The 24,191-nt window shown below is 41.2% G+C and overlaps 1 protein-coding gene across 1 annotated transcript in view; it reads left to right on the top strand.

Moving 5' to 3' along the window:
• Positions 1–344: 344 nt before the first annotated feature.
• katnal1 (katanin catalytic subunit A1 like 1) overlaps positions 345–24,191 on the top strand; it is a 41,587-nt gene continuing 17,740 nt past the window's right edge. Inside the window, exons 1-6 of the mRNA XM_062974693.1 lie at positions 345–587; positions 8,028–8,203; positions 16,004–16,164; positions 17,060–17,225; positions 22,449–22,576; positions 23,761–23,866. Coding sequence (XP_062830763.1) covers positions 8,042–8,203; positions 16,004–16,164; positions 17,060–17,225; positions 22,449–22,576; positions 23,761–23,866 — 723 coding nt within the window. The 5' untranslated portion in view covers positions 345–587; positions 8,028–8,041. The remainder of the gene's footprint in view (positions 588–8,027; positions 8,204–16,003; positions 16,165–17,059; positions 17,226–22,448; positions 22,577–23,760; positions 23,867–24,191) is intronic.

Here is a 24,191-nt window from a genome sequence, read left to right as displayed (position 1 = left end):
TGCCAATGCTTGATCTAGACTGTAGAATTAATGCACTTTGATCCCACTTTAACTGTTATTTACTAATTGTTTTAAAATATGCTATGATTGGGTATGCTCGTCATAATAACGCTTAGCTCCATTTATTTAAGACTGTGGTTCTGTAATTTATTGGCAGGCCCAGTCAGCCATCCTATTTTCCTGAGGAGAACCGTCTCCTGAGGGGACAAGACTGACAGGATTCGGATCTTCCTCTCACCAGGGCAGTGGGCGGAGCTACGGGCGGGCGGGGCCACAGGCGCTCTTGACTCCACCTCTCCCCCTCCCTTCTCTGTCTCCATGGTAACCAATCGCCGCCACTGCTCCCACCAAAGACCCAGCGCCTCGGCTAAACGCGAGTGCGCATGCGCCCGCGCCCACCAGCTCTCCAAAAGGGGAGGCTGCACCAACGGATAGGCCCACCGCTCTTCCATTCATTACCTCTCCCCTCTCAACTTTTTTCCTTTTTCCCTCTTTTTGTATCCGCTCGATACGGGACAATGCGCAACGACCAACTTCTCCGGTCACCAGGAATCGCCCTTAAAAAAAGACGTCCCTCCTGATTCAAAGTAAGTCATGATATATATAAAAAGAGGGCCGGGAGTGGGGGAGAGATCTCTGTCGCAAAGCAGGACGGGAGTCGTAGTCTAAGCGGGTCCTGCTTTGTACAGTCGCCTATGGAGCCGTGGGCTCCGAGAAACTACAAACCCCAGCTAGCTTTGCGGGGGAGATAATCAGATTCGTTTGGCTCTTAGACCCCGAGGCCTCCCCTCCCCCCGCTTATCCTAATGAACGATCGGCCAATGGGAGGCCCTCTGGTAGGTAGGAAGAGGCATTTGGAAAGGCGCCCGAATAACGGTGATGAGAGGAGCCCCGCCTCACTATGATTGACAGCATTTTCTGCGAATCATAGTGGCTGATTATTTGGGGCTGTAAATTTAGGTAGAGAGGATAGACTAAAAGGTGACATGTAAGCGACAGGAAAAAGCTGGAAGTGGAGACTGCCAAATAAATGACAGGAGGCTGAAGGTTTTTTTACACACCGTATGTAGGCCTGCCTTTGAAAAGGGCTAATATTGTTACCTGGGGCCTTTTGTTGTCTTTCTGAGAGGCTTTAAGGAAGGCATGGGCCAACTTGGGCCCTCCAGGTGTTTTGGACTTCAACTCCCTCCATTCCTAACAGCCTCAGGCCTCTTCCTTTTCCCGCTCAGCCGCTTAAGTGAAGGGGCCTGAGGCTGTTAGGAATGGTGGGAGTTGGGGGTCCAAAACACCTGGAGGGCCCATGTTGGCCCATGCCTGCTTTAAGGAAATTCACTGCAAGGGCTTTTACTGACTTTGATATTCTGTCTTTTGATGAATTTGTTGGTTATTATTATTCTCATCATCGTGATTGCTGTTACAACTGTGATTACAGAGATCAGCATTTTCTTTCATGGTATCTTGGTTTTGAGGCCTGTTTCTAGGTTTCATTGGGGCACCGATTCAGAAAACTGCATTGGATAGTCCACATCAGATCTGGTTTCCTAGATATGATGATCATGGTTTTTTATGGGCGAGCATAGAATCATACAGTTGGAAGAGACCTTGTGGGCCATCCAGTCCAACCGCCGGCAAGGAGCAGGAAAATCGCATTCAAAGCACCTCCAACAGATGGTCATCCAGCCTCTGTTTAAAAGCCTCCAAAGAAGGAGCCTCTACCACAGACTGGGGCAGAGAGTTCCACTGCTGAACAGCTATCACAGTTCGTTCTTCCTAATGTTCAGATGGAATTTCCTTTCCTGTAGTTTGAAACCATTGTTCCCGGTCCTAATCTCCAGGGCAGCAGAAAATAACCTTCTCTCTCCTCCCTATGTCTTCCCCATCACATATTTATACGTGGCCATCATCATGTCTCCTCCCATCCTTCTCTTCTGCAGGCTAAACATGCCCAGCTCTTTAAGCCACTCCTCATAGGGCTTTTTCTCCAGACCCTTGATCATTTTAGTCGCCCTTCTCTGGACACATTCCAGCTTGTCAACATCTCCCTTCAACTGTGATGCCCAGAATTGGACACAGTATTCCAGGTGTGGTCTGACCAAGGCAGAATAGAGGGGTAGCATGACTTCCCTGGAGCTAGACCAGTGGTTCTCAACCTGAGGTCTCTAGATGTTTTTGGCCTACAACTCCCAGAAATCCCAACTAGTTTACCAACTGTTATGATTTCTGGGAGTTTAAGGCCAAAAACATCTGGGGGCAGGTTGAGAACCACTGATCTAGACACTATTCTTTATGCAGGCCAATATCCCATTGGTTTTTTAAGCTGCTGCATGACATTGTTGGTTCATGTTCAACTTGTTGTCCACGAGGGCAAGATGTTTTTCACACATACTGCTATTGAGCCAGGCATCCCCCATTCTGTGCCTTTGCATTTCATTTTTTCTGCCTGTGGAGTATTTTGCATTTTTCTCTGTTTATCATCATTTTGTTAGTGTTGGACCATTTCTCTAATCTGTTAAGATCGTTTTGAATTCTGCTCCTATCTTCTGTAGTATTGGCGATCCCCCCCAATTTGGTGTTGTCTGCAAACTTGATTATTGTGCCTTCTAATCCTTCATCTAAGTAATTAATAAAGATGTTGAACAGAACTGGGCCCTAACGGAACCCTGCAGCACTCAACTCGTCACTTCTTTCCAGGATGAAGAGGAAGCATTGGTCAGCACCCTCTGGGTTTGTTCACCTAACCAATTACAGATCCACCTAACCACATTTGACTAATTTGTTTGCCAGAAGGTCATGGGGGACCTTGTCGAAGGACTTACTGAAATCAAGATATGCTACAGCCTTTTGTCTGTTCACTCCAGGTCTTGATGAACTACTATTCCCAAGGATATTGTCACCCTCTCTCACACAACCTAGTTTAAAGTCTGTCTGTTCAGGATTGCCATTCTCTGAGCAAAAACATTCCTTCCTACTTCTGTGTGGTGCAACCCATCCTGTGCTAGTAGCTTCTCTTCCTAGAAAAAGAGATAATGGTCCAGGAAGCTAAATTGTTCTTCCTGACACCATCTATGGAGCCAGTTATTCACCTCTACTATTTTTCCCACTCTGCCTGGGTCATGTTGTACAACAAGGAGATCAAAATATCCCCTTTACATTAAGATCTTTTAGTTTTCTTCCGAGACCTTCAAAATCCTTTCTGATCTTTTGAAGGCTATTCTTTGCAGTATCTTTGGTTCCTGCCAACATGAAAGGGGGAGGGTCAGTGGACTTTGTGAGTTTTGTCAGCTGCTGAGTTACGTGGTAGATTTTTGCCCCAGGGAGGCAGCATAGTTCTCTAGACATTCTGTCAGGTTTGCAAATCACAGCTTCTGTTCCTCTCAGGAGGGAGTCATCTATGACCTATACCCATCTCCTTTGAGGATTGCCAGGGTCCCTTTCCTGTAAGGTGCTCTGAAGGTCTCCTGAAAACTGACCCTGTTGCTGAACTGGATTGTATAGCTCTAAACTGGCCTCCTCCTCAGAAACATTCCTCCTGCATTTATCAAGGATAGTCCAGTCAAATATGTCCAAGACCCCATCATTCACCCTAGTGTGTTCTTGTTCTGCCTCATCTATGTTTGGGGAAGGATCCTCTGCTTCATTCTGTGACTGCAAATTCCATGATTGTGAGCTGTCTATCTCCTCAGAGACATCCTCTATGCATTGATCAAGGACCGTCTACTCAGTTGTGTCTGAGAACCTCTCATCCTCCCCAGGATATTTTATTTCCTTATCATCTGTTACTGGTGAGAGAACTTGGAATCACTTGTGTAACTCCAGATTAACAGAAGGATTAACAGAACAATGCCTGGTCCTCTTTCTCTTTCTAAATGTCACATTTTTCCAAGTATCAGTGTTCTCCGCATTTGAAGTGATTTCTCCTTGCCCTGCATGTTCATCTGATGTGGATTGTGTATCTAGAAGGGTCTGCTGGGCTGTGTCTAAGAAAACCTTGAGTTCCTTTATATCCTTAAGTGTCTCAATATGGGCCTCAAGTTGTTGGATCCTCTCTTCCATTGAAGTAAGCTGTTCACACTTGTTGCAGATGTAGCTCACTAGATGTTCTGTCAAGATGAACATCCTACAGCCCCTCCATGCGATTGGAACAGCTTGCCCCTGCTCCATATTCTGGTGACTCAAGGCTCTTCCACACAACCAGAATATCAAGGCAGAAAATTCCACAATATCTGCTTTGAATTGGGTTATCTGAGTCCACACTGCCATATATTCCAGTTCAAAGCAGATAATGTGAGATTTTATTCAGCTATCTGGAAGGGGCCTCAGGTTATCAAGCAGGATCCTTTTAAAAACCCCTCAGTTCTGCTGTGCACTATGTTTTCGAAATATGAGTGCGGTTAAGTTGCTCCACCCTGAGAAAGGTCAGATGATGTAGCTGAAGGAGCTCCACCCCTTGAGCACACAGCAGAAGCTCTGTTTCTCAAGCACAGAGCCAAAGTGCCATCCCCCTCAAGCACATAGTCTCAAACAGAAGGCCACAAGCAAAAGTATCAGTTCCTTAGACACCGGAACAACCACAAAGCCTTAGCAACACATTCACCACCTTATAAACAAGTATCCAACCTTTAAACAATAAGAGACAAACAAACACTCTAGTTTTCTAGTGCACTCTTAAGAGACAAGGCTTACCTCGAGCTGTTTCCTCTTTGGCTGCTGGAGCTGCTAATCTCTCAATATGACTGTTCCCCCATGCTTTCTAATATCTACATGAAATCCCCAATGGAAATAATCTGGGAATCTGAAGTGTAAAAATACAAATATTCTGGCAATATTGAAAACCTCTTTGTTTTTTCCATCATAGTCCATAAAACCTACTTAGGTCAAAGTGAATCTGAATACAAGCAAGATAATTTGTATATATTATTTTGGTTGCTAGGACTGTTAGTGTTATATCGGGTTTTATTCCTCTCAAAAAAACAACAACAAGCAGGCACACTGTTTGATAATACTTTTGGGCATGGCTTTGTTGGTGCCTGCTGCTTGATCATGGATCCAAGGCAGGTTTCTGAGTATTTACTCCTGATTTTATTATGATGTTCTTTTTTGCTGTTCTCATTGTGTTTATACTTTTTTATGATAGTCAGCTAACACTCAGTCATTAATGGCCTTGCATTGATAACCTTGGCTCAGTCATCAATCCAAATAGAAACTGCTGTCAAGTCACCAGAAGAAGAAGAATTGGAAGGGCAACTATGAAGGAACTAGATAAGACACTCAAGAGGACAATGAAATAAAGCAGCTCATTTGAAATGTTGTGCTGGAGGAGAGTTCTTTGAGTGCCATAAGCCTGTCAAAAAGACAAATAGATGAGTCTGAGAGCAAATCAAGCTGGAACTCTTTATTATAAGCCAGAATGACTAATCCAAAACTACTTTGCTTTGGACATATGAAAAGACCCTGGAGAAGACAATAATACTTGGTAAAGCTGAAGGTAATAGGAAAAACAGAATGCTATATTAAAGATGGAGTAACTCAATATGAATTTGCAAGATCTGATCAAGCCTGTTAATTGCATGTTGTCTTAGTAGTTTGTCATTCATGTGATCACCGTAATCCAAAACTGACTTTCTGGTACGAGGCAGCAACAACAAATCCTGTATGTTCAATTTTTGGACTTCTTACCCTTTGTTCTTTACATTTCATCAAAAAAATGAAGATTTTTTTTTTCTTGAGAGAGAAAAAAAACACCCACCCTTTATTTTCTTCTGTTGTCTCTTCTTCTTCCCACTTGTGAGAGAATGGATCTAGGTGAATGAGCTTTGCTTCATTCAATAGTGGGACCCTGACTTGATTTCAACTTGGAAAAAGATCTGTAGATATCCCTGTTGCATTCTGTATGAGTTGTGTTCTCTTAATTTGTGGAGACATTAGACCTTGAACAATCCAGACTTCTGGTTATATTTGTTATTAGTAGGACATCATTGACATTGCCATAGCTACTTGTCTCTTCCTTGTGCCAAAAATATCTGGATGACATTAGCCTGTCTGTTGCAGTGCTCTCCAAAGTATTCTGGAGGGCTTTGCTGTATCTCAAGTGCATTAAATGGTTTGGAATGATTGTCCTGGAAAGCAGCCAGCTACAAGTAATTAACAGATGTGTACATTAGAGCAAAAGCCTGTTGGTAAGCCAGAGCTTGCAAGAGTGTTGTGTTAACTGCTTTATGATGGACAGTCAGAATAATGTTATCTATGACTAGCTTGTGGTTTTTTGGAAGATTTAGAAAATCAGGACCAGTACAGATGGGCAGAATTAAAAGAATGTTAGAACCTGATCACTTGGATAAATATTTTGTGTCAGAAAACAATATCTTGGAAGAAATGGGTATCCTTGCACATAGTCTGCAAGCTTGATATACTTCTCCTCAGCCATGTTTGTGTTTCCCAAGGCATCTAAGAAACAACACTACCAAATTTTGGCAAAACCCCCAGGAAGAGCCATTTAAAGCAAACATCTTGCTTTGCTATAAATATCATGTGATGGTTTGCCACTGAATTTTGGTGCCAACTCGCTACACATCATTTCAAACAAAGCCAATGCTTTCTTTAAATGAGATTTCTCCAGTTTGCAACAGAATTTTGACAGTAAGGTGATAGTGTGAGAGCAACTTGCATGAGGTCCTTGGGAGTAAAATGGGTTATGCACCCAACATATTTGTCCATCCCTGCTCTGTGTTTCCAGGTCATATTCTAATATTGATTTTTTCATGAAGAGCTAAGCATGATAATATGTGGCTGAGGGTCCATCACTACTCCCCTGTTCAAGGAGCTCCACTGGCTGCCTTTTATTTTCCGGTCCCAATTCAAGGTGTATACCATCACATATAAAGCCCTAAACGGTTTGGGACCCACCTACCTTCGTGACCGTATCTCCTATCACAAGCCTACACGATCCCTTCGCTCATCAGGGGAAGCTTTCCTGTCCCCACTCCCGATATCCCAGACCCGCCTTGTGGGAACAAGGGAGAGGGCCTTTTCTGCTGTGGCCCCCCGATTGTGGAATTCTCTGCCCACGGAGATTAGGCAAGCCCCCACACTAGCAGCCTTCAAGAAAACATGGCTCTTTCGCTGCGCTTTTGGAGAGTAACCATTTTATATTTCTTTTCCATTGCTCCCCCTAATATCTATCCTCCAGAATACCCCACTCCCTTATGACCCTGTTCGCTGTGGTTTTTATTTTTATGTCTTTCTCACCCCGAGTTATAACTTAATGTTCATGTGGTCTGCCCTTGTTTTTATTGTCTCCTTGTTTTATTTTGTAATGGATATTATTTACTGTATTGTTTATTGTATTGTGTTGTGCTGTTCTTTTATATGCTGTTTACATTGTATTGTTTTGGGCGTGGCCCCATGTAAGCCGCCCCGAGTCCCCATTGGGGAGATGGTGGCGGGGTATAAATAAAGTTTTTTTTTAATTATTATTATTATTATTATTATTATTATTATAGAATTAAGGCAGATTAACATGACTTTAACTCATTCAATACTGTAGAATCCTGGGATTTGTAACTGGGTGAGGCACCAGAACTCTTTGGCAAAGATGTTTTCTGACACAAAACATCCAAGTGATCAGGTTCTAACATTCTTTTAATTCTGCCCATCTGTATTGGTCCTGATTTTCTAAATCTTCCAAAAAACCACAAGCTAGTCATAGATAACATTATTCTGACTGCCCATCATAAAGCAGTTAACAATTCCCATGGTTCTAATGTGGTGTCAGACCACACTAATTCTATAATGTAGATGTACCTTAAAACAAAAATGGTTTAAAATATATTAATCATAGAGCCAACATTGTCTGCAGCTAACATTCTTTGTTATACACCTGGATAAAATTTCCAGCGATAATAAAAGGCTTCATAGTTGGCAAAACAACACTAAATAATGCACAATGTCAAAACCTGCAGCCATTGATTACATTATTTGTTTTACTTCATTCAATATTTGACTGTTCATGAATGTGTGTCTCATTGTAGATTTCTCAAAGAAGATGAATTTGGCTGAGATTTGTGATAATGCTAAAAAAGGAAGAGAATACGCACTGCTTGGGAATTACGACTCTTCAATGGTTTATTACCAGGGTGTCATACAGCAAATTCAACGACATTGTCAGTCAATCAGAGACCCAGCACTAAAGAGCAAATGGCAACAGGTATAGTGAAGCAATGCTTGAGTGGGAAAAAATCATCCACATATATTACAAGGTATACACAGTAGGTTCTTTGTATCTGCTGGAGTTTGGTTCTAGTATCTGTGAATGCTCAAATCCCATTATGTACAATGACATAGTAAAATTGTGTCCCTTATATTGTTGTGGCACTTCTATAGTGCACCCTTGAAGGAGTCGCTACCTTAATATAGCATGGCAAAATCAAGGTTTCCTTTTTTCTTTAAAAAATTTGGATTATTGAATTTGTGAAGGCAAATTCTGTGGATATGGAAATCTAACTGTACTGTTACCTTTGACTGGTACGATGATTGCAAAACAGAATATGAACGTGAAACTCAAGATGGCTGAGTCATTAGCCAAACTTTAACAACCATTTTCATAATTTTATGATTCATAAAATCCCCTTGTTCTAGTGATAATTTAGCCTCATCCCTACAAAGAAATCTTTCTCAAATGCTAGTGGCAATTTCAGAACAGAACCTTTCAGGTTACTTTTGAGAAATGATAACCCTTGAAATATTCTGGGCCTAATATTAGAAAGCAGAACTGCATTCCATCAAGTCTTTAACATGTTGATTAGGTAGGGAGTTGAAGTTTATATTGAAGTTTATAATGTCTTGTTCAGATTTCAGTGTATTTTTCCCTATGAAATGTAACTTCAGATAAATCTAATTTCTTTGTTGCTATTATCTCTTATTCAGTCTTTCATCTTTTGGGAGACAGATTATATATATATATATATATATATATATATATATATATATACACACACACACACACACACACACACACACACACACACACACACATTCATTTGCTGGTGATTCACATCAGCATAGTCTAATGGAACTATGGAAGCATCAAATTAACTCTACTATCTTCCTGCATTTCTCTTTCCCATCCTTCACATGCAAATCCGTTTTCCTGTGTATTACTTTGATCCTTTTTTTAGGAGAGGCATTAGTAGCTGAGTTTTACAACTGATTCTCTCCCTTCCACCTCATCTCATCATGATCTCATTTAATGTGCAGGAAACTATGGGAGATGAGCTGATGCACTAACATCATTGCCTTTGTCTGGACATTATATTATGTGATCAAATTTTTGTGGCACAAATAGTGTGGTGGTTCTATAAGTGTTCCCTTTTCTGCATATGTCTTTTACTGGTGTCAGTTATGCATTTTATCTTTCCTTCTGAGCTAAGAGAGGAAAGCTGTGTCGTAAATCATTATAACCTCCATTTTAGGGCCTAATACAATTCAAAGCATACTTATAATAAGTATGTTCCATGGAAGGTGGTAGTTGCTTTAAATTTTGGCTATGAGTGATATTCTTTTTCAGCTCTCATTCTTGTTTCACTAATGTATTCTAAACTAAATACATTAAAAAGAATAAAGACAATCATATTATTTCAGTCTCTCTCTATACTGAAAAAGCTGGTTGGAAGCTGGTGGTGGCAGCGAAAAGACTGGTGGAAAGCCGCACTGTTCTGTCAGGCCTTCCCACCAGTCTTCTCGTGGCCACCATCAGCTTCCCACCAGCCTTTTTATGGCCACTATCAGCTTCCCACCAGCCTTTTAGTTGCCACTATCAGCTTCCCACCAGCCTTTTTGTGGCCACCGCTGCATCTCCCTTCTCTGTCCTCAGACGGGATCCCTTGCCTAACAGTACAGGCAGGTTTAGGTGCATGATTCTAATGCAACATCAAATCTAATGCACACTTCAATTTTAGCAATGCAATTTAGTAAATATGGTCTTCCAAAATTGTACATATGGAGGGCTAAGACAGTGATACTTTTGCTTTCTTGTGTTTCAGTGTACAGTACTGCATTAGATTCTTCAGTATAGAACTCTAGGTACTTCACTAAAGTAGAAATCCCAGCAGATGCACATCAATGTAAACAATGAGAATAATAATAATAATAATAATAATAATAATAATAATTGAAGGAAAATTCTCACAGAACAAAATGGAACTGATGGAAATAACAACTGAAATGATCAGCAAACGAGTGCAAAAAGTCAAGAACTGGACATCGCCTGGTAGTGATCAACTTCATGGATTTTGGCTCAAACATCTGATTAGTTTACATGGAAAAATGGCCCAACAATTCAATGAGATGCTGCAGAAAGGAAGTATCAGTGAATGGCTAACAACTGGAAGAACATACCTGATACAAAAGGATCCAGCAAAAGGAGCAGCACCAGGAAACTACAGGCCAATAACGTGTCTGCCCACTATGTTTAAACTACTGACTGGCATCATAGCTGACAGAATTCAAGACTATCTTGAAGAAAAAAACATCTTGCCAGATGAACAGAAAGGCAACAAACGGAAAAGCAGGGGCACAAAAGACCAGTTATTGATTGCAAAATGATTCTGGAGAACTGTAAGAGCCGAAAAGCTAATCTCCACATGACGTGGATTGACTACAAAAAGGCCTTTGACTCACTCCCACACGGCTGGATCATCAAGTGCCTGGACGCCATCGGGATTTGTAAAACAGTTGGCACCTTCATTGAAAACATGATGGAGCACTGGAAAACTGAACTGTTTGTTGGAAATGAAAGCTATGGACTTGTCAACATCAGGAGAGGAATTTTCCAGGGAGATTCATTGTCCCCTCTGCTTTTCATTATTGCCATGATCCCTCTGTCAACAATCTTACAAAAAACAAATCTCGGCTATCAAATATCTAAGAATTCTCACAAAATTTCACATTTGATGTACATGGATGACCTGAAGCTATATGGGAAAACGGAAACTGAAATCCAGTCTCTGACCAACACTGTCCGAATTTTTAGCACTGATATCAACATGGAGTTTGGTTTGGACAAATGTTCGACAGTGGCATTGAAGAAGGGAAAAATCATTGAAAGTGAGGGCATAAATATGCCCAATGGCCAAACAACAAGTGTCACCAGCCAGAGGCCTATAAATATCTGGGCATACTACAGCTGGACAACATCAAGCATGAACATGTGAAAACTGTGGTCAGCAAAGAATACACACAAAGGGTCAGAAAAATTCTCAAAAGCAAGCTCAATGGAGGCAACACCATCAAGGCCATAAACACCTGGGCCATACCTGTCATAAGATATACTGCTGGCATTATAAATTGGACACAGGTGGAACTGGACAATTTGGACAGAAAAACAAGAAAACTCATGACCATTCATCATTCCCTGCACCCTCGCAGTGATGTTGACCGGCTCTATCTGCCTAGAAGATCAGGGGGCAGAGGACTCTTACAAGTAAAACAAGCAGTCAAAGAAGAAGAACATGCCCTGGCAGAATATGTCAAGCAAAGTGAAGAACCTGCTTTGATTGAAGTCAAAAATCAGAAACTCCTCAAAACACAGCAGACAAAAAACCAGTACAAGAAAACCGCACTACAAACTAGAGCTGACAGCTGGCACAACAAAACACTGCATGGAAAGTTCCTTGACAAAATTGAAGGAAAAGCTGATAAGGAGAAGACCTGGCTCTGGCTCACGAATGGGACCCTGAAGAAGGAGACAGAAGGCATGATCTTTGCAGCCCAGGAGCAAGCCATCAGAACAAATGCAATTAAGGCCAAGATTGAAAAATCAGCTGATGACCCAAAATGCAGACTGTGCAAGGAAACCGACGAAACCATTGATCATATCCTCAGCTGCTGTAAGAAAATCGCACAGACAGACTACAAACAGAGGCACAACTATGTGGCCCAAATGATTCATTGGAACTTATGCCTCAAGTACCACCTCCCAGCAGCAAAGAACTGGTGGGATCACATACCTGCAAAAGTATTGGAAAATGAGCACGCAAAGATACTGTGGGACTTCCGAATCCAGACTGACAAAGTTCTGTAACACAACACACCAGACATCACAGTTGTGGAAAAGAACAAGGTTTGGATCATTGGATCATTGCCATCCCAGATGACAGTCGCATAGATGAAAAACAACAGGAAAAACTCAGCCGCTATCAGGACCTCAAGATTGAACTTCAAAGACTCTGGCAGAAACCAGTACAGGTGGTCCCGGTGGTGATGGGCACACTGGGTGCTGTGCCAAAAGATCTCAGCCGGCATTTGGAAACAATAGACATTGACAAAATCACCATCTGCCAACTGCAAAAGGCCACCCTACTGGGATCTGCACACATCATGTGATGTCTCATGGGCCTTGTAGTCCCGTTCCTAGTGCTATTGAGGCAGACGAGGAGGAAAACATGGGATTTCCACCGGTTCAGTTTGAAACGGAGCCTCTCCACCTGGAGGATGTTTGTCCTCAGGAAGTTACCCAAACAAGCTTTGGGCAGAATTCTCCCCCGTTTTCCCGAAAGGACAATTATAATAGAGATAGAGGAGTCAGGGAGGCTAATCGCCGGAGTCTCAGAATCGCTGCCAAACAACTAGCTGATTAAGTCTGCTTCCCGTGGGAAATTCTAAGGAGTCATGCATCTGGTCAGAGTTGGGTTTCGCTTCTTGTTCTCCAGGGAAAGTGTTCTGTTGGCGGGAAAACAAGACCCTATATAGGGGTTTTGCCGCAAGGGGAACCTTGCGGAGTCAATTGATCAGCCTGAGAGAGAGATCGTGTGTGGACTTCGTATTCCTTGTTCCCTGCTTCCCGGATCTAGTTCCAAGTCTTGCCTTGTCTCACGTTTTGCCACGGACCTTGTTTCATGCTTCAGGTTGCCACGTTTCAAGTCTTTGATCCAGCCAAGAATCAAGCTCGTGATCCAGCCTTGTTGTCAAGCTTCAATGGACTAAAAGACCTTGTCATCTCCCCACACTATTGCTTGGCAAAGTGTGTGTTTCGGTTAATGGATTATAACTTTGGACTCGAATATCTTATATTGGACAATATTTTCCTGGACTATATTTGGCCTTTCCTGAAAGGTCTGTTTCTGAACTATATTCTACACTTGTTTTTATTGACTTTATATATTTCTTTAATAAAGATATTAGATAGAATCTGGTCTCTGCGCATGGTTATTGGTGCTCTGCAGCCTGGGTCCTGACACATCATCAGAAAATACATCACACAGTCCTAGACACTTGGGAAGTGTTCAACTTGTGGTTTTGCGAAACGAAATCCAGCATATCTATCTTGTTTGCTGTGCCATACAACGTCGTTGTGTTGATAATAATAATAATAAGACATCACAGGTGTGGAAAAGAAAAAGGTTTGGATCATTGATGTTGCCATACCAGGTGACAGTTGCATTGTCAAGGACAGAACGCCACAAGATTCAAAGTAACAGAGTTTATTAGATTACAGAACTCAAAAATGCCCGTAAAACACAAGGGCCAGGCAATTTTTGCCTTTAGGAGCAAAAAAGGGACAAAAGTAAATGTTCAAAAGATAAACCGGATTAAACCGGAGTTTAATCCGGGTAAAAACAAACTGCTTTCTTCAGCCTGGGTATAAACAAAACGAAAGGCAAGGAACAAAAGATACAAAGAATGCAACTAATTGGCAGCAGATTCCTCTCTGCTGCCAACACTGAGTTTAGAGTAACTTGCGTTGCTCCCACACACACAGCAGACAGGATTCCAAACACGAACAAATCAGCCAGGGATTTTAGCAGTAGAGTAGACCAGTTCCGTTCCGTAGATCAAAGCCAGAAGCAGACGTTTGTAGTTTTTCCAAGTCCAAGAAGGGGGGGAAGACAAGCCGTGGTCAGTTCAGTCCGAGTTCTCAAAGCAGGAGATGGCGTCCGTCAGGAAGACGACGGAAGGTCAAGCTAATAAGAGTAAGCACAGGTTTGCACAAACAAATGCCCACACAATCCCTCCCGCCGTCTGACCCTGGATTCCAATCAACTTACGTCTCAGCACAGGAAAGTACACAAGTCTTCAGGGAAGCGTCCCACACACACACACGAATCCCAAGCGTTTGCCCAGATTACCTTGCCCGACGCAATTTGCAATTGCTCCCAAGCCCCATTTTATGCCAGTTACAAATCTTCATCACTGTCAGCTGCCCTCCTTAACCCGGGCGTTTCCTCATCACTTTCCTCGTCAGAGCTGGAACACCTCTGACTACGCCCAACAGCATCTCCAGCTGTGGATCCCGTCCCATCCCTCCAGCTACGCCATGGGTCTAATCCTGAAGGTCCCCATTCATCTTCTGCCCCATCATGGCCAGTGGCCCCCAATTCCTCCCTTACCCGAGTCCAATCCATCTCATCCTCCTCTGAGCTAACCAGCCCTTCCTCCATTCTCTCCGTGAACCCTTCGAAAGACTCTTCGTCAGAGGGTGCTGCAAATATGTCTCGCAGTCTTTTTCTCTCTCGCTCCTCGAGAGTATCCGACTCTCGAGGAGTCTTACGCCCACGCCTGTCAGAAACAGAGCCACGAGGCTCAATCATAACATGCATTGATGAAAAACAACAGGAAAAACTCAGCCGCTATCCGGACCTCAAGATTGAACTTCAAAGACTCTGGCAGAAACCAGTGCAGGTGGTCCCGGTGGTGATGGTCACACTGGGTGCCGTGCCAAAAGATCTCAGCCAGCATTTGGAAACAATAGACATTGACAAAATTACGATCTGCCAACTGCAAAAGGCCACCCTACTGGGATCTGCGCGCATCATCTGAAAATACATCACACAGTCCTAGACACTTGGGAAGTGTTCGACTTGTGATTTTGTGAAACAAAATCCAGCATATCTATCTTGTTTGCTGTGTCATACTTATAATAATAATAATAAACTTAATGTATATCCCGCTCTCTCTACAAACAGGAATCGGGGCAGCTACAAGAAGTAAAAACGCAGTGCAAAGCACAAATTACAAAATTAAAATATGATACATAAACAATAAAATCAAAAACCAGCAAAATCACAATACAAAACATAATACTTAACAATAATATATAAAAAACTAACAGATTGACATAACAATAAACACAAGGGAAATAACACAAATTTTTGCTGGATTTAAACATGTTGTCCACCAGAGGCAAAACCAGTTCAAGTCTGTTGGCATTGGTGCAGCTAAAAACCAACATGACAGTAAAATTATAATTAACCATTTTCGAACACCTGCTTCCACGTCCAAGTTTTAAATTCTTTTCTAAAGGAAGCTAGGGAAGGAGCCTGTCTAATTTCCTTTGGAAGGGCATTCCAGAGACTGGATGCCACCATCGAGAAGGCCCTTTCCCGCATTCCCACCAACTGCAGTTGTGAGAGTGGTGGGACCGTGAGAAGGGCCTCCCCAGAGATTCTTAAGGCCCGAGCAAGTTCATAGGGGGAGACATGGTCATGCAAATAAACAGGACCTGAATTGTAAAAGGCTTTATAGGTAGTGACTTGCACTTTGAATTGGGCCCAAAAACTCACAGGCAGCCAGTGGAGCTGCTTTAACAGAGGAGTGGTGTGCTTCTTGTAGTCAGTTCCCATCAGAAATCTGGCTGATGATGTCTGCACTAATTGCAGATTCCGAACTGTTTTCATAGGCAGACCCACGTAGAGTGCATTGCAATAGTCCATACGAGATGTAACTAAGGCATGGACCACCGTGGCTATATCAGACTTTTCAAGGTATGGGCACAGTTGGCGCACAAGTTTTAATTGTGCAAAGACTTCAAGAGTCAGCGCTGAGTCCAGGAGGACCCCCAAACTGTGGACCTGTGTCCTCAGAAGGACACAGGTTGCCACTCTATACCCTGTTTGGTCCTGCGTCTGACCAAGAGGACCTCTGTCTTCCTTACCCTGTTGACCTCATTTGTGTTAGAGATAGGTTGTGCATGACACAGTCTTTAGGGTAAAAGGATCTATTTCTTTTTAAGGTTCGTCAAGAATTGCTGGAAGAATATGAGCAAGTAAAAAGCATTGTCAACACTTTAGAGAGTTTTAAAATAGACAGACCTACAGATATTCCTGTGTCTTATCAAGATGACCATTTTAGGGATCCAGCTGTCTGGCCACCACCTGTTCCAGCTGAGCACAGGTAACAAATCGCAAGATAAATGATGGATTTTAATAAGTAGAGTTGGAGAGTATGTAAAGTGTAATAGCAAAAGAAATGAAATGCTGCCTTTTATCTCTTTGGGCCTGTAGTTGTGGTTTCAGCTTTACTCCTAGGCATTGCATTAAAATGGTGCATGTGCAATGTTTTTCTTTGCTCACTGTTACTATTTAATGGTGACTATACCTTTGAAGGTGTCACTATAATGATAACTATAATATTTCAGTTAAGACACTATACCTCACTATTATTTATACTAGTTATTGTTTTCAGTTTCACCTCAAACTTTATTTTTGTTAGTAGTTTTCTGAATCAAACATCATACCAATAATGAATTAAAGTATGATGTCTGGATTGAGTCTTTGGCTCCTGATTCTCTCCTTACACTGGTTGTTTTGACTGGATAATATTGATTCTTTGCCCTATTTCCCCACTGGCTACGCTCATGTTTAGTATCTTGTTTCCATGGTTTACACGTACTTTCTTTCACTAATAAGATATTTTGAAAGCCTAGGTCCTAATATTGCTGCTTCCTGCAAATCTAGTTATGTCCTTGGGGTCTTAAATACATTTGTATCCTTTACAGAAATAAAACAAACAATTTTCTTTAGCCCAGTAGAGGGAAATTTTTATCTTTCTGTGGACATTTTAGACTATAACCCCCCACAGTCCCTTACTCCATTAACTGTACAGGATGGACTGATGGGAGCTGTAGGCCAAAACATCCAGAAAGTAATTGGTTCCAAGCCTTCTCAAACCTTGACCATCCACCTGATGGTTCCTCATAGGTCAATCTGTATATTCTGAACATCAGCTTTGTCTATTGGATTGGGTATCAAATGAGAAGGTATAGTATTTTGATTTTCTTTCTTGACAGAGCTCCACCCCAGATAAAACGTCCCAATCGAGAAGTGAAGCCCTTGAGGAGAGAATCGCCAGGATTGCAGCGAGGACCTGTGGGCAGAGCTCAACCAATATCAAAAAATGAAAAATCTGCCAGCAGCCGAGAAAGGGAATCTAAAGGAAAAGGAAAAGATGAAAAGGTAAGATTTCTAAATCTAGAAAGAGTTCGATATAGTAGCATTTAATTTTAGAAGCCTGATAGAAGTGCCATCTTCTATATATATAAAAATGTAATGTGCATTTTTCCCATGGAGTAAACAACAAAACCACTGAACCAAATCACACCAAATTTGGCCACAAAAGACATAGTCATCCCATCTATGTCTGTCAATCAAAAAAACCTAGAAAAATAAAGTCCAAATTACAGAGGACAAGGAAGAGCCGTTCTCCCACTGGCTGCCAGTCAGGAGGGTAGGCCCTATCCCCTTTAGGCCTCACTCACTTCGTGTCCTAGCAAACCCCTCAGCCACAATGGCTGAGGGTTCACTTAGGCCTTTTCCACACTGCCTATAAAATGCATATTATCTGATTGGAACTGGATTATATGGCAGTGTAGATTCAAGGCCCTTCCACACAACATTTGCTTCCACAAACAAAAACCGACTTAGGACTATGCCACAGCAACGTGTGGCCGGGCACAGCTAGTTACTTATAAAAGAGACAATCCCTTTTCATTTATTCTCTGATATTTTAACTGTTTGATGTGCTATGATGCTTTTCATTTGATTTATGTATTTTTTCATTTCATTTGTATTTTTATTCTCCTAGAATTAAATTCCTCTGAAGTATTCCTTGTGATAAAACTACCTGTGTTTTGAGTAAAACATGAAGTATATATTAAGGATGGGAGATTTTTGATACAAGAAGCCCATCTCTGTATTTTACTATTTGCAAGGGGTTCTGCTAGTTCAGAAGCTAGATTGTAATGGAATAGGTTGCAAGAGATGCCATTCCCATTGAACAGATGACACAGGAAATAATTTCAAATTCAATAATATTTACTATTTAGCAGTTGCTTTAAAATGTTTTCTTTTTGTCAGGGGAGGTACAGAGTAGAGAGAGGAGGAAATTTTCCCTGTCCACAGTTGGATGCATGTTGTTCATGCATGTTCACCTTGTTTCATAATCATACTTGTGCTTAGAGATTAAGACTGCTTTTTTGTTGCACATCTCCTTGACCCATCTATGTACTCTCTGGGCTTGCATATTTTTAGCTTAGTTGCAATACAGTGACACAGACATGGGCTTTGTAGTTTTATGCTGCTACTCAGTCGTTTAGTTGTCTCCGACTCTTTGTGACCTCATGGACCAGTCCACCCCAGAGCTCCCTGTCGGTCATCCCTGCCCCCAGTTCCTTCAAGGTCAAGCCAGTCGCTTCAAGGATACCGTCCATCCATCTTGCCCTTGGTCGGCCTCTCTTCCTTTTTCCTTCATTTTCCCCAGCATCATTATCTTTTCCAAGCTTTCCTGTCTCCTCATGATGTGGCCAAAATACTCCAGCTTTGCCTCTAATATCCTTCCCTCCAGTGAGCAGCCGGGCATTATTTCCTGGAGGATGGACTGGTTGGATCTTCTTGCCGTCCAAGGCACTCTCAGGATTTTCCTCCAGCACCAGAGTTCAAAAGCGTCTATCTTCCTTCGCTCAGCCTTCTTTATGGTCCAGCTCTCGCAGCCATAGGTTACTATGGGGAATACCATTGCTTTGACTATGTGGACCTTCGTTGCCAGTGTGATGTCTCTGCTCTTCACTATTTTGTCAAGGTTGGCCATTGCTCTCCTCCCAAGAAGTAAACGTCTTCTGACTTCCTGGCTACAGTCTGCATCTGCAGTGATCTTCGCACCTAGAAATATAAAGTCTGTCACTGCCTCCACGTTTTCTCTCTCTATTTGCCAGTTATCAATAGGTGTAGTTGCCATGATCTTGGTTTTCTTGACATTTAACTGCAACCCAGCTTTTGCACTTTCTTTTTTCACCTTGGTGATAAGGCTCCTCAGCTCTTCCTCACTTTCGGCCATCAGAGTGGTATCATCTGCATACCTAAGGTTGTTAATGTTTCTTCCAGCAATTTTAACTCTGGCCTTGGATTCCTCAAGCCCCACATGTCGCATGATGTGTTCTGCATACAAGTTGAATAGGGAGGGTGAAAGTATGCAGCCCTGCTGTACTCCTTTCCCAATCTTGAACCAGTCTGTTGTTCTGTGATCTGTTCTTACTGTGGCTACTTGGTCTTTACTGTAAATGTGAATGTTTTACTGTAAATGTGATTCTTATTTGTTTTATTGAATTGTTTATATACTGTTGTGCTTTTTACATTGACTTTAACCACCTGGCCCTGGCCCCATGTAAGCCGCCCTGAGTCCCTTCGGGGAGATGGAGGCGGGGTATAAAAAATAATAATAATAATAATAATAATAATTATTATTATTATTATTTCTCAGGAGACAGACAAGGTGACTTGCTATCCCCATACCACCAAGAACATGCCATAGTTTATTATGATCCACACAGTTGAAGGCTTTAGAGTAGTCAATAAAGCAGAAGTAGATGTTTTTCTGAAACTCCCTGGCTTCCTCCATTATCCAGCGGATATTGGCAATTTGGTTTCTGGTTCCTCTGCCTTTTCTAAACCCAGCTTGGACATCTGGCAACTCTCGCTCCATGTATTGCTGGAGTCTGCCTTGTAGGATCTTGAGCATTATCTTACTGGCATGGAAAATAAGTGCCACTGTACGGAAGTTTGAGCATTCTTTAGCGTTTCCCCTTTTTTGGTATGGGGATATAAATTGATTTTTTCCAATCTGATGGCCAATCTTGTGTTTTATATCTGTTATCATTTCCTCTTAATTCTTGAAAAACTAGCTTAAGAGGGGTGGCTGCTATTGTGCTAAGGAGTGTTGTCTGCTGATGATTATGCAGTCTAATTGCCAATACCCAAGTTTTACAAGTCAGTGAAGGCTCTGGTGGCCTAGCTGTGGGTTTTATTGGGTGAAACCTAATGCCCAGTTTGTTTCATTTTTTGTTTAGGCATTAAGGTAGAATCAGTTTTGATTATCTTTTTGGATGAATTTATCCAAAGGGCAGTGAATTGTGATTTCATTGTTTTTAATGATCTATCAATAGCTTTTTATATCAACCATAGTATTATCTGGGAATTATTTTGTGGGTAGTAAGTTGGACGTACTTCAATTATTCTGTTTCTAGTTATGAGCTGATTTTGAGGAGTGAAATTTCATTACCCAGGAGCTTGAAGTATATGGTGTCTCAAGGCATCTTTTGTCTCCCTTGTTATTTAACATCTATGTTGAGTTGTGGGTTGCAATCATTAAAGGTTTTTAGAGTGTTATGAGTATGCTCACAACAGCTAGCTCTTTTTTCTCTTTAATATCTGAATTGAATGAGGCTGTATCATTAGTCATTGTCTAGACACAGTAATGTACTAGATGAGGATAAATAAAGACTGAATCGTAGTAATATAGAGGCGTTATGGACAAGTGGTTCTTGGGTCAAGGAGATGAGTCCACAACCTTCAGAAATAACAGGTTTGTAGTCTGGAGAATTCTTTTTGTCACTTAAGGTCCAAATGACCTCAGTGTTTATGGGTGCCTTTTATTAACTTTGTCACATTCATGAGGTATAGAAGTGTATGGATAAAATAATCTTGATGTAATGGCACATGTATTTATCACTGCAAGACTAGATTATTGTAATTATTATTATAATGAGCTTCATGCATAGCTGCCTTCAAGGCTGGTCTGGGAGCTGCAGTTGATATCAAATACTTACCGTCTGTATACAACATCTCTTCTGAAAGTGGTGCACTTACTTCCTATACTATGATAGCTTGGATAACACAAAATAAGGTATTAGTGCTAGCATGGCAGGCCCTGGACATTTGAAGCCCAGGTTATCTGAGAAGCTATTTTGTTCTTACACTCCTTTTCAACCTCCTTGATTTTTGGGTGACAATTTTCTCATGGTGAAACGTATCATTTAAATAATCTGACAACTATTCAGAAAAGGTCATTGGTTGTAGTGGCCTCTATCCTTTGTAATATACTGTCCCTAGAATTAAGGCATGCAACAATTATTGAGCTGTTTATGCACATACAAAAAGAAATATCTTTCACACACTTACTGTGGCTAGTTTTGTTGATCAAGCATTGTAATCAACAAAGAATTTGGTCACTAGAGAAGATTCCACCTTAAATCCTTGACAGAGAGAAAGGTAGAATAGAAATCAAATCAAATCACATTAATCAATAGTTGAGATTGCAAAATAGCAAAGTGTTTCTTTTTGAAATCCTGTGTACATATATAGCATAATCTGCTGCAAACATTGTGATTCATTCATGTTAGTGTATTGTCTCCTATACTTTTATCCAATGTAAGGCAGATGATTGGTAGGCTTCAGGAGAAGGAAATTGGAATGCAGTAAAGTCTGCAGTGTAGCCTCACACAGGCTGAAATGTTTCCCCATGTTCCATTGTCTTCTGGGGTTCAGCATCATTTTGACAACAATTTCCTGTTTTAAATGCGATTTCAGTATTCTTTGTTATGCAGAAGAAAAACGGAGCATTGAAGATTTATGAATAGCTTTGCTCTCAGTCCTATTTTTTATAAAGGTGTTTGGAAAAGAAGCATGCTGAAAGTTGCCTGCTGCTTCCAAAGTGAAAAAGGGAAACCATCAGCTCCTGTCTCATCTACCTTCTATTTCTCTGTCCTGTTGTCCTCTCTTATCTATGGCTCCCCAGCTGTGTCTGATTTTCTTTCCATTAATGCTTTCTCGAAAGCAGCTAAGGGTGCTCTCTCAGTTGATAGAAATGCACAGAGAACAAATGGCATTCTAATTCTGTCCAGCTTGGCTAAAACTGACAAACCCCATAATGGTTCTTCAGCGTTACTGACTCTTTTGGTGCAGTATGACTCGCTGCTGCCGTGTCATCAACGTCAATACACCTCCATACCTGAAAGTCTAAACAGATATACCCCAGTTAACAAAGCTGATGTGTTCATGGGTTTTACTTCTTTAACAAAAACTTTAGCACCAGAGGTAGAAACAGCACGAAAAGTAGAGGGACATTTCTACACCATAAAAAGAAGAGCAGGTGTCTATATTTCAGCAAACTTTTATTCAAAACTAACTTTATGCACATATGAAATGAAAACAGCTAAGCTAGGTAAACCTTGGATAAGTAAACAAAAACATGTTCAGTCTCTTAGAGACTACTGGAAAGCTTCTTCCAAAATGCCCAGATAGAATGGAGTAATGCCCAGATAACAGTTTAAGAAAAAGAAAATAACTACAGAAGTAGATTTGTTTTAATTTTGAACTAATTTGTTTTCTTCCAACACTTTGTTCAAGGGAAAGAAGATCCCTCAGGATGGTGCTGGTGATAGTGAAATTCAGAAATTCGATGGTGCAGGATATGACAAAGATCTGGTTGAGGCACTTGAAAGAGACATTGTGTCCAGAAATCTAAGTATTCACTGGTACAGTACTTGCTTTATAATATGAGAGATGCTTTGTTTGACTTCATTCTTCCAGCAGAGCCATATCCCATAATCCTAGTTATTTGGGCAATGGTTGTGGCTGATTAATAAACTTCACATTGAGGAAAAGCCAGGTAATGCTGATTTGGCCGTATAACACTTTGCTCACTTCGAGAGCAAGGTAGGATATAGATTCAGAATTAATAAAACATAAAAACTCTGGCTGTAATTTCCCCCTTATATTTTTTTTCAATTAAGAAAACTGACAGGCCTGGTAGTAACTAATGTGGAGTTTCATTTGGACGGACAGTCAGTTAAATTTAGTTTTGGTGATCAGAATAAACTCCTGGAATCAGAATACTTTAAGTGTATCTGTTTTGCACAATTGAGTGGATCTCTAGATTTAGGCAATGAATAGAAGGCTGTCCTAGAAGGCCACTTCCCACGCCTGCATTAGAGCACTCTGGATATGTTCCAGTTTTTCATCCTGTTCCTATCTCCTAAACAGCAGTAGCAGTTTAATTGTCTTTCACCTCCAAGGTCATTGCTATCTTCAGTATTTTTCTGGGGTCAAGGTTGGAGGCATTCCTTTTTTTAATCATCTTGGGCAAAGCAGCTAAGCTGTCAAGCCTGGGACTGAACTTCAGGAAACCTTCAGACATCTAAGGAGGTCTTGGCCGTCAGGAGCAATTGTCTTCAAATAATGAATAAATGAATTAGTTCTGTATGTTACAGCATGATGTCATTATTTAGACACTGGAGATTGTGTCTAGATATGGATGTCCAAGCCATACAGGGAAGAAGTAAGCCTATATGGTAGTCATCTGCTCTAGCAAGCTGGTTGTTACTCTTTCTGTTCTTCTGTAGTTAACTGTGTCAACAGCTCAGATCTCAAAGCTAGACAGTCATTTCAAAATAGTGAGCAAAAGTTTCATTATAAATACTCATGTGCAACAATGCTCAAGAGCATTATAATATATTGCCTTAATAATTAGGCTTCCCGGAAATGTATTTTTTAATTGAATTCCCAGGGGTAGCTGAAAGTCATTTTCCTCCATGCCCTTCACACAGAAGGTCATTTAAAAATGCTGTTATATACCAGTGCCCTACATAAGAATTTGCATTAACTTACCTGATGTAAGATTTTTTAATTTATATTCTAAATCTGTTGTGTTCTTGCACAGGGATGATATAGCTGATTTGGAAGAAGCCAAAAAGTTATTAAGGGAAGCAGTTGTTCTTCCGATGTGGATGCCGGATTTTTTCAAAGGGATCAGGCGACCTTGGAAGGTGAGATGTTTTAGTGCTTACTATTTGTGTGTGAAATGATAAATACAAAGTTATACTTATGCCTAATTCTGTAATGTGTATTTAGCAATTTCTTCATATGATAGGTACTATCCAATTGCAGGGATGCATCCTATAATTCTCTTGTGTTGTGAGATATGGTAGAGATGGTGCTGTTATCAGCAGAAGGTTCTCAGATTCTTGCTATCCTTTCATGTTAGTATTAGGCTACTAGTAAGATTGTAGGATGATCTATGTCTGTAGCCTTATTGAGCTATCTGAAACCTAGACATCTCTGTCTGTTATGCTTTCAGTTGGGAATTGAGTG

Source organism: Anolis carolinensis, chromosome 3 (genome assembly GCF_035594765.1).
Source record: "Anolis carolinensis isolate JA03-04 chromosome 3, rAnoCar3.1.pri, whole genome shotgun sequence".
NCBI lineage: Eukaryota > Metazoa > Chordata > Lepidosauria > Squamata > Dactyloidae > Anolis > Anolis carolinensis.
The sequence above is the reverse complement of the archived record's forward strand: the minus strand, read 5'-3'. Positions and strand labels throughout refer to the sequence as shown.